Source organism: Electrona antarctica (genome assembly GCF_951216825.1).
Source record: "Electrona antarctica genome assembly, chromosome: 3".
Taxonomy (NCBI): domain Eukaryota; kingdom Metazoa; phylum Chordata; class Actinopteri; order Myctophiformes; family Myctophidae; genus Electrona; species Electrona antarctica.
In genome coordinates, this window is record NC_136808.1 from 62,446,028 (window position 1) to 62,458,567 (window position 12,540).

At 41.1% G+C, this 12,540-nt stretch overlaps 1 protein-coding gene across 2 annotated transcripts in view; it reads left to right on the plus strand.

Annotated features, from left to right (window-relative positions):
* The window catches only part of bbox1 (butyrobetaine (gamma), 2-oxoglutarate dioxygenase (gamma-butyrobetaine hydroxylase) 1), a 72,720-nt gene that overhangs the window by 9,025 nt on the left and 51,155 nt on the right, over positions 1 to 12,540 (plus strand). For both annotated transcript variants that reach the window (XM_079497218.1, XM_079497217.1), the window contains exon 4: positions 11,825 to 11,939. In XM_079497218.1, coding sequence (XP_079353344.1) covers positions 11,825 to 11,939 — 115 coding nt within the window. The remainder of the gene's footprint in view (positions 1 to 11,824; positions 11,940 to 12,540) is intronic.

Below are 12,540 nucleotides of genomic sequence, written 5' to 3' on the forward strand. Positions count from 1 at the left end.
ACTTACAAACAACATGGCTACAATGACCCTAACCCAAACTATGTCTAAACCTAACCTGATAACAACGTCCACTTGGGCAAAACACAGGGAAGAGAGAGAGTCCACTGTTGTCATAGACCTGGTTGCTTATTACTCTGCAAGAATCTGGCAACACTGCCGGTAGAGCGTGAACCCTCAGACCTGCAGGGATCTGGCTGCCAGGTTGGATGTTAATCCCCCTGGCGAGTGATGACAGAGAGAAACGTTGTGACATGGAAAACATACGCTGCTGACTGTGGAACAATCCTCCAACACCAGTTCTGCTTGCTTTTCTTATGTAACAAGAACCTTTCTCCTCCACCAGTGGTCTGGGAATGTTTGACGTTGATTCACAGCATTCGTTGATGTCGGGCAGACATCTCTTATCTCCAGATTTTAACTTTTGGTGTTTGTTAATTAACAATAATATTAACACCCTACAATTTACAATTTACAATTTAGGCATTTAGCAGACGCTCTTAATCCAGAGCGATTTACATTAGGCAAGAACAAAAGTATGGGAATACATCACATATATAAAATGCATTTATCAAGAAACATGCGTAAGCTAAGAACGTAACTAGAACATATCTATATAATGACACTATACATATTAACTATACATATATACTATACTATGCTATACATATGTACTATGATGTGCTATGACTACATACAATGCAATTATTGTGCTGTCTACATGACATGCTATAAGCTACTTGATCATATTCTGATGTCACACAAGCTCGAAACCATAGACTACAAAATAGCCCAAAACGTGGCGCAAAGCTACTTGTTTAAAGAACAGTAACAGTTTTGGACATGTGAGGTTTGTTTTCCACCCAACGATATGTAATGTTAAATGTCATCATAACCACTAATGATATTTCGTTCAGCAACTTTCTTAACAAGTTTTTGTTTTTCTCACCCAATAGCCTGAGAATAGGTGACAGCATTCCAATTACATTTTTATATTTGAGTATTGTTTTACATACAGTAAATTGGCATAACCACCACAGTTATTTCAGCATTTGTCGGGGAGACCCCTGTTATGCCCCGTGACCCCTGTTAGGCCCCCTGACCCCTGTTAGGCCCCCTGACCCCTGTTAGGCCCCCTGACCCCTGTTAGGCCCCGTGACAGCTAGACTTTGGTTGCTGGACACATCGCATGTTTTTAATTGTTTATAACGGGAGCGCCGCGTTTTAGGAATGTCCAGTACCGTGGCATTGCATTGGGCATGTATTTACAGTACCTTGGCATTGCATTGGGCATGTATTTACAGTACCTTGGCATTGCATTGGGCATGTATTGTATTTACAGTACCTTGGCATTGCATTGGGCATGTATTGTATTTACAGTACCTTGGCATTGCATTGGGCATGTATTGTATTTACAGTACCTTGGCATTGCATTGGGCATGTATTTACAGTACCGTGGCATTGCATTGGGCATGTATTTACATACCTTGGCATTGCATTGGGCATGTACAGTATTTACAGTACCTTGGCATTGCATTGGGCATGTATTTACAGTACCTTGGCATTGCATTGGGCATGTATTTACAGTACCATGGCATTGCATTGGGCATGTATTTACAGTACCTTGGCATAGCATTGGGCATGTATTGTATTTACAGTACCTTGGCATTGCATTGGGCATGTATTTACAGTACCGTGGCATTGCATTGGGCATGTATTTACAGTACCGTGGCATTGCATTGGGCATGTATTTACATACCTTGGCATTGCATTGGGCATGTACAGTATTTACAGTACCTTGGCATTGCATTGGGCATGTATTTACAGTACCTTGGCATTGCATTGGGCATGTATTTACAGTACCTTGGCATTGCATTGGGCATGTATTTACAGTACCATGGCATTGCATTGGGCATGTATTGTATTTACAGTACCTTGGCATTGCATTGGGCATGTATTGTATTTACAGTACCTTGGCATTGCATTGGGCATGTACAGTATTTACAGTACCTTGGCATTGCATTGGGCATGTATTTACAGTACCTTGGCATTGCATTGGGCATGTATTTACAGTACCTTGGCATTGCATTGGGGATGTATTTACAGTACCATGGCATTGCATTGGGCATGTATTGTATTTACAGTACCGTGGCATTGCATTGGGCATGTATTGTATTTACAGTACCATGGCATTGCATTGGGCATGTATTGTATTTACAGTACCTTGGCATTGCATTGGGCATGTATTGTATTTACAGTACCTTGGCATTGCATTGGGCATGTATTGTATTTACAGTACCATGGCATTGCATTGGGCATGTATTTACAGTACCGTGGCATTGCATTGGGCATGTATTTACAGTACCGTGGCATTGCATTGGGCATGTATTTACATACCTTGGCATTGCATTGGGCATGTACAGTATTTACAGTACCTTGGCATTGCATTGGGCATGTATTTACAGTACCTTGGCATTGCATTGGGCATGTATTTACAGTACCTTGGCATTGCATTGGGCATGTATTGTATTTACAGTACCTTGGCATTGCATTGTGCATGTACAGTATTTACAGTACCTTGGCATTGCATTGGGCATGTATTGTATTTACAGTACCATGGCATTGCATTGGGCATGTATTGTATTTACAGTACCTTGGCATTGCATTGGGCATGTATTGTATTTACAGTACCTTGGCATTGCATTGGGCATGTATTGTATTTACAGTACCATGGCATTGCATTGGGCATGTATTTACAGTACCTTGGCATTGCATTGGGCATGTATTTACAGTACCTTGGCATTGCATTGGGCATGTATTTACAGTACCTTGGCATTGCATTGGGCATGTATTTTATTTACAGTACCTTGGCATTGCATTGGGCATGTATTGTATTTACAGTACCTTGGCATTGCATTGGGCATGTATTGTATTTACAGTACCTTGGCATTGCATTGGGCATGTATTTACAGTACCATGGCATTGCATTGGGCATGTATTGTATTTACAGTACCATGGCATTGCATTGGGCATGTATTGTATTTACAGTACCTTGGCATTGCATTGGGCATGTATTTACAGTACCTTGGCATTGCATTGGGCATGTATTGTATTTACAGTACCTTGGCATTGCATTGGGCATGTATTTACAGTACCTTGGCATTGCATTGGGCATGTATTGTATTTACAGTACCTTGGCATTGCATTGGGCATGTATTGTATTTACAGTACCTTGGCATTGCATTGGGCATGTATTGTATTTACAGTACCTTGGCATTGCATTGGGCATGTATTTACAGTACCATGGCATTGCATTGGGCATGTATTGTATTTACAGTACCTTGGCATTGCATTGGGCATGTATTTACAGTACCATGGCATTGCATTGGGCATGTATTTACAGTACCTTGGCATTGCATTGGGCATGTATTTACAGTACCATGGCATTGCATTGGGCATGTATTGTATTTACAGTACCTTGGCATTGCATTGGGCATGTATTTACAGTACCGTGGCATTGCATTGGGCATGTATTGTATTTACAGTACCTTGGCATTGCATTGGGCATGTATTTACAGTACCATGGCATTGCATTGGGCATGTATTGTATTTACAGTACCTTGGCATTGCATTGGGCATGTATTTACAGTACCATGGCATTGCATTGGGCATGTATTTACAGTACCATGGCATTGCATTGGGCATGTATTTACAGTACCATGGCATTGCATTGGGCATGTATTTACAGTACCTTGGCATTGCATTGGGCATGTATTTACAGTACCATGGCATTGCATTGGGCATGTATTGTATTTACAGTACCTTGGCATTGCATTGGGCATGTATTGTATTTACAGTACCTTGGCATTGCATTGGGCATGTATTGTATTTACAGTACCTTGGCATTGCATTGGGCATGTATTTACAGTACCTTGGCATTGCATTGGGCATGTATTTACAGTACCATGGCATTGCATTGGGCATGTATTGTATTTACAGTACCTTGGCATTGCATTGGGCATGTATTGTATTTACAGTACCTTGGCATTGCATTGGGCATGTATTTACAGTACCATGGCATTGCATTGGGCATGTATTGTATTTACAGTACCTTGGCATTGCATTGGGCATGTATTTACAGTACCTTGGCATTGCATTGGGCATGTATTGTATTTACAGTACCTTGGCATTGCATTGGGCATGTATTTACAGTACCATGGCATTGCATTGGGCATGTATTGTATTTACAGTACCTTGGCATTGCATTGGGCATGTATTTACAGTACCATGGCATTGCATTGGGCATGTATTGTATTTACAGTACCTTGGCATTGCATTGGGCATGTATTTACAGTACCTTGGCATTGCATTGGGCATGTATTGTATTTACAGTACCTTGGCATTGCATTGGGCATGTATTGTATTTACAGTACCTTGGCATTGCATTGGGCATGTATTGTATTTACAGTACCTTGGCATTGCATTGTGCATGTATTGTATTTACAGTACCTTGGCATTGCATTGGGCATGTATTGTATTTACAGTACCTTGGCATTGCATTGGGCATGTATTGTATTTACAGTACCTTGGCATTGCATTGGGCATGTATTGTATTTACAGTACCTTGGCATTGCATTGGGCATGTATTTACAGTACCTTGGCATTGCATTGGGCATGTATTTACAGTACCATGGCATTGCATTGGGCATGTATTGTATTTACAGTACCTTGGCATTGCATTGGGCATGTATTGTATTTACAGTACCTTGGCATTGCATTGGACATGTATTTACAGTACCTTGGCATTGCATTGGGCATGTATTGTATTTACAGTACCTTGGCATTGCATTGGGCATGTATTTACAGTACCTTGGCATTGCATTGGGCATGTATTGTATTTACAGTACCTTGGCATTGCATTGGGCATGTATTGTATTTACAGTACCATGGCATTGCATTGGGCATGTATTTACAGTACCTTGGCATTGCATTGGGCATGTATTGTATTTACAGTACCTTGGCATTGCATTGGGCATGTATTGTATTTACAGTACCTTGGCATTGCATTGGGCATGTATTGTATTTACAGTACCTTGGCATTGCATTGGGCATGTATTGTATTTACAGTACCATGGCATTGCATTGGGCATGTATTGTATTTACAGTACCTTGGCATTGCATTGGGCATGTATTTACAGTACCTTGGCATTGCATTGGGCATGTATTTACAGTACCTTGGCATTGCATTGGGCATGTATTGTATTTACAGTACCTTGGCATTGCATTGGGCATGTATTGTATTTACAGTACCTTGGCATTGCATTGGGCATGTATTGTATTTACAGTACCTTGGCATTGCATTGGGCATGTATTTACAGTACCTTGGCATTGCATTGGGCATGTATTTACAGTACCTTGGCATTGCATTGGGCATGTATTGTATTTACAGTACCTTGGCATTGCATTGGGCATGTATTGTATTTACAGTACCTTGGCATTGCATTGGGCATGTATTGTATTTACAGTACCTTGGCATTGCATTGGGCATGTATTTACAGTACCTTGGCATTGCATTGGGCATGTATTGTATTTACAGTACCTTGGCATTGCATTGGGCATGTATTTACAGTACCTTGGCATTGCATTGGGCATGTATTTACAGTACCTTGGCATTGCATTGGGCATGTATTGTATTTACAGTACCTTGGCATTGCATTGGGCATGTATTTACAGTACCTTGGCATTGCATTGGGCATGTATTGTATTTACAGTACCTTGGCATTGCATTGGGCATGTATTTACAGTACCTTGACATTGCATTGGGCATGTATTGTATTTACAGTACCATGGCATTGCATTGGGCATGTATTTACAGTACCTTGGCATTGCATTGGACATGTATTTACAGTACCTTGGCATTGCATTGGACATGTATTTACAGTACCTTGGCATTGCATTGGGCATGTATTGTATTTACAGTACCTTGGCATTGCATTGGGCATGTATTGTATTTACAGTACCTTGGCATTGCATTGGGCATGTATTTACAGTACCTTGGCATTGCATTGGGCATGTATTTACAGTACCGTGGCATTGCATTGGGCATGTATTTACAGTACCTTGGCATTGCATTGGGCATGTATTGTATTTACAGTACCATGGCATTGCATTGGGCATGTATTGTATTTACAGTACCATGGCATTGCATTGGGCATGTATTTACAGTACCTTGGCATTGCATTGGGCATGTATTGTATTTACAGTACCATGGCATTGCATTGGGCATGTATTTACAGTACCATGGCATTGCATTGGGCATGTATTTACAGTACCTTGGCATTGCATTGGGCATGTATTGTATTTACAGTACCTTGGCATTGCATTGGGCATGTATTGTATTTACAGTACCTTGGCATTGCATTGGGCATGTATTTACAGTACCTTGGCATTGCATTGGGCATGTATTGTATTTACAGTACCTTGGCATTGCATTGGGCATGTATTTACAGTACCTTGGCATTGCATTGGGCATGTATTGTATTTACAGTACCTTGGCATTGCATTGGGCATGTATTGTATTTACAGTACCATGGCATTGCATTGGGCATGTATTTACAGTACCTTGGCATTGCATTGGGCATGTATTGTATTTACAGTACCTTGGCATTGCATTGGGCATGTATTTACAGTACCTTGGCATTGCATTGGGCATGTATTGTATTTACAGTACCTTGGCATTGCATTGGGCATGTATTGTATTTACAGTACCATGGCATTGCATTGGGCATGTATTTACAGTACCTTGGCATTGCATTGGGCATGTATTTACAGTACCTTGGCATTGCATTGGGCATGTATTTACAGTACCATGGCATTGCATTGGGCATGTATTTACAGTACCATGGCATTGCATTGGGCATGTATTTACAGTACCTTGGCATTGCATTGGGCATGTATTGTATTTACAGTACCTTGGCATTGCATTGGGCATGTATTGTATTTACAGTACCATGGCATTGCATTGGGCATGTATTTACAGTACCTTGGCATTGCATTGGGCATGTATTTACAGTACCATGGCATTGCATTGGGCATGTATTTACAGTACCATGGCATTGCATTGGGCATGTATTTACAGTACCTTGGCATTGCATTGGGCATGTATTGTATTTACAGTACCTTGGCATTGCATTGGGCATGTATTGTATTTACAGTACCATGGCATTGCATTGGGCATGTATTTACAGTACCTTGGCATTGCATTGGGCATGTATTTACAGTACCATGGCATTGCATTGGGCATGTATTGTATTTACAGTACCTTGGCATTGCATTGTGCATGTATTGTATTTACAGTACCTTGGCATTGCATTGGGCATGTATTGTATTTACAGTACCATGGCATTGCATTGTGCATGTATTGTATTTACAGTACCATGGCATTGCATTGGGCATGTATTGTATTTACAGTACCATGGCATTGCATTGGGCATGTATTGTATTTACAGTACCATGGCATTGCATTGGGCATGTATTGTATTTACAGTACCATGGCATTGCATTGGGCATGTATTGTATTTACAGTACCTTGGCATTGCATTGTGCATGTATTGTATTTACAGTACCTTGGCATTGCATTGGGCATGTATTGTATTTACAGTACCTTGGCATTGCATTGGGCATGTATTGTATTTACAGTACCATGGCATTGCATTGGGCATGTATTTACAGTACCTTGGCATTGCATTGGGCATGTATTTACAGTACCATGGCATTGCATTGGGCATGTATTTACAGTACCATGGCATTGCATTGGGCATGTATTTACAGTACCTTGGCATTGCATTGGGCATGTATTGTATTTACAGTACCTTGGCATTGCATTGGGCATGTATTGTATTTACAGTACCTTGGCATTGCATTGGGCATGTATTGTATTTACAGTACCGTGGCATTGCATTGGGCATGTATTTACAGTACCATGGCATTGCATTGGGCATGTATTGTATTTACAGTACCTTGGCATTGCATTGTGCATGTATTGTATTTACAGTACCTTGGCATTGCATTGGGCATGTATTGTATTTACAGTACCATGGCATTGCATTGTGCATGTATTGTATTTACAGTACCATGGCATTGCATTGTGCATGTATTGTATTTACAGTACCATGGCATTGCATTGGGCATGTATTGTATTTACAGTACCATGGCATTGCATTGGGCATGTATTGTATTTACAGTACCTTGGCATTGCATTGGGCATGTATTGTATTTACAGTACCTTGGCATTGCATTGGGCATGTATTGTATTTACAGTACCTTGGCATTGCATTGGGCATGTATTGTATTTACAGTACCTTGGCATTGCATTGGGCATGTATTGTATTTACAGTACCATGGCATTGCATTGTGCATGTATTGTATTTACAGTACCATGGCATTGCATTGGGCATGTATTGTATTTACAGTACCATGGCATTGCATTGTGCATGTATTGTATTTACAGTACCATGGCATTGCATTGGGCATGTATTGTATTTACAGTACCTTGGCATTGCATTGGGCATGTATTGTATTTACAGTACCATGGCATTGCATTGGGCATGTATTGTATTTACAGTACCTTGGCATTGCATTGGGCATGTATTTACAGTACCTTGGCATTGCATTGGGCATGTATTTACAGTACCATGGCATTGCATTGGGCATGTATTTACAGTACCTTGGCATTGCATTGGGCATGTATTTACAGTACCTTGGCATTGCATTGGGCATGTATTTACAGTACCTTGGCATTGCATTGGGCATGTATTTACAGTACCATGGCATTGCATTGGGCATGTATTGTATTTACAGTACCATGGCATTGCATTGGGCATGTATTGTATTTACAGTACCATGGCATTGCATTGGGCATGTATTGTATTTACAGTACCTTGGCATTGCATTGGGCATGTATTGTATTTACAGTACCTTGGCATTGCATTGGGCATGTATTGTATTTACAGTACCATGGCATTGCATTGGGCATGTATTGTATTTACAGTACCATGGCATTGCATTGGACATGTATTGTATTTACAGTACCTTGGCATTGCATTGGGCATGTATTTACAGTACCTTGGCATTGCATTGGGCATGTATTGTATTTACAGTACCTTGGCATTGCATTGGGCATGTATTTACAGTACCTTGGCATTGCATTGGACATGTATTGTATTTACAGTACCTTGGCATTGCATTGGGCATGTATTTACAGTACCTTGGCATTGGGCATGTATTTACAGTACCATGGCATTGCATTGTGCATGTACAGTATTTACAGTACCATGGCATTGCATTGGGCATGTATTTACAGTACCTTGGCATTGCATTGGGCATGTATTGTATTTACAGTACCATGGCATTGCATTGGGCATGTATTTACAGTACCTTGGCATTGCATTGGGCATGTATTGTATTTACAGTACCATGGCATTGCATTGGGCATGTATTGTATTTACAGTACCTTGGCATTGCATTGGGCATGTATTTACAGTACCTTGGCATTGCATTGGGCATGTATTTACAGTACCTTGGCATTGCATTGGGCATGTATTTACAGTACCTTGGCATTGCATTGGGCATGTATTGTATTTACAGTACCTTGGCATTGCATTGGGCATGTATTGTATTTACAGTACCTTGGCATTGCATTGGGCATGTATTTACAGTACCTTGGCATTGCATTGGGCATGTATTGTATTTACAGTACCATGGCATTGCATTGGGCATGTATTGTATTTACAGTACCTTGGCATTGCATTGGGCATGTATTGTATTTACAGTACCTTGGCATTGCATTGGGCATGTATTTACAGTACCTTGGCATTGCATTGGGCATGTATTTACAGTACCTTGGCATTGCATTGGGCATGTATTTACAGTACCATGGCATTGCATTGGGCATGTATTTACAGTACCATGGCATTGCATTGGGCATGTATTTACAGTACCTTGGCATTGCATTGGGCATGTATTTACAGTACCATGGCATTGCATTGGGCATGTATTGTATTTACAGTACCATGGCATTGCATTGGGCATGTATTTACAGTACCATGGCATTGCATTGGGCATGTATTTACAGTACCATGGCATTGCATTGGGCATGTATTTACAGTACCATGGCATTGCATTGGGCATGTATTGTATTTACAGTACCTTGGCATTGCATTGGGCATGTATTGTATTTACAGTACCTTGGCATTGCATTGGGCATGTATTGTATTTACAGTACCATGGCATTGCATTGGGCATGTATTTACAGTACCATGGCATTGCATTGGGCATGTATTTACAGTACCGTGGCATTGCATTGGGCATGTATTGTATTTACAGTACCTTGGCATTGCATTGGGCATGTATTGTATTTACAGTACCATGGCATTGCATTGGGCATGTATTGTATTTACAGTACCATGGCATTGCATTGGGCATGTATTGTATTTACAGTACCTTGGCATTGCATTGGGCATGTATTTACAGTACCTTGGCATTGCATTGGGCATGTATTGTATTTACAGTACCTTGGCATTGCATTGGGCATGTATTTACAGTACCTTGGCATTGGGCATGTATTGTATTTACAGTACCTTGGCATTGCATTGGGCATGTATTGTATTTACAGTACCTTGGCATTGCATTGGGCATGTATTTACAGTACCTTGGCATTGCATTGGGCATGTATTGTATTTACAGTACCATGGCATTGCATTGGGCATGTATTTACAGTACCTTGGCATTGCATTGGGCATGTATTGTATTTACAGTACCATGGCATTGCATTGGGCATGTATTTACAGTACCTTGGCATTGCATTGGACATGTATTTACAGTACCTTGGCATTGCATTGGGCATGTATTTACAGTACCATGGCATTGCATTGGGCATGTATTTACAGTACCTTGGCATTGCATTGGGCATGTATTTACAGTACCTTGGCATTGCATTGGGCATGTATTTACAGTACCTTGGCATTGCATTGGGCATGTATTTACAGTACCTTGACATTGCATTGGGCATGTATTTACAGTACCTTGGCATTGCATTGTGCATGTATTGTATTTACAGTACCGTGGCATTGCATTGGGCATGTATTTACAGCACACTGAATGCATGCAAGGCATTTTTCCCTGCCGAAAGCAGCTAATGTTTCTCAACTCGGCTGGCACCTGGAAGCGCTTTTAGGCGAGAATAAAAATAGCCCAGTGGACATGGGGCTTACTGAACAAACAGTTCTAGCAATGATTACAATATAGAGCTATTTAACACTTTAATTAGTCTTTATATTTAGGCTAATGCCTGGTTATACACATGGTCGGTATCCTAGCTCTGTGGTTCCCAAAGTGTGGTCCGGGGACCCCCAGGGGTCCTTGAGGGAGTTCCAGGGGGGACCCAGCTAAATGATCGTTTGGAACCCAATGGACCCTTATGGGTCTGTAACTCTGAGAGTGTACACTCTCAGAGTTAAATTAGCATTGATTTTACAATATAAATTGGGGGTCCCAGAGATAGAAATGCTATTAAATGGGGGTCCGTAGACTAATTCATGTCAAACTGGGGGTCCTTGAAATTGAAAATCACGGCTAGAGCCGTAAATATCTTCTCTTATGGGGGTCCCTGGCATATCTTTTACAAATGGGGGTCCGTGAGATAATTAGTGTCAATTTGGGAGTCCTTGACATGAAAAAGTTTGGGAACCACTGTCCGAGCATCCAGAGTGAACCAAACACATGCACCCGTTGTCACATGAAGTGATCATGTGACCTTGTCCTTCCCCAGGTGTCCATCACGTGGCCGGACCAGCACAGCAGTGAGTTTGACCCAGAATGGCTGAGGAAACGCTGCTTCTCCTCGGCCGCCAGGCAGGCCGAGCAAGAAGAGCTGTTCATCAACGGTAAGACCAGGGGCGTGCACACATAGACATCAAAGGGGGCTTCAGCCCCTGCCCTTTTACCCGTCTGTAAAACAACTGTCCTCTCCAGACCATGAATTCAGCATTTACTACATGGTGAAAGAAATGCAAAATGTCCTCCTCTCCTTTCCATGCCATACCGGAAAGCAGCATTCAGGCGAACTAATTTGTTTCGAAATCCCCAGGGTAAAAGAAAATATATATATATTTTAAAAAGAATAGAGCCAGACCGATATGGGATATGTTATATTAATTTGTCTATCATATGATAGCGATGTCAGTTTGGATGTGGTTAATGATATCAAAATGTTTCAAATTGTTGTCATATTGTAGTCAAAACATCTGCAATTGGTTGGCTAGAACTTCCTAAAATTGGGATCGGCACTGGGCCCAAAGATCTGGCCTCAGTCGGGCAGGGATCTTCATGTACTCGTACTCCCTTTTCATGTGTGGACAGATAGATACCTTACATAAAAGGTTCATGTGTGGACAGATAGATACCTTACATAAAAGGTTCATGTGTGGACAGATAGATACCTTACATAAAAGGTAGGTTATCAGGAAACCGGCCCAAACGGTCACA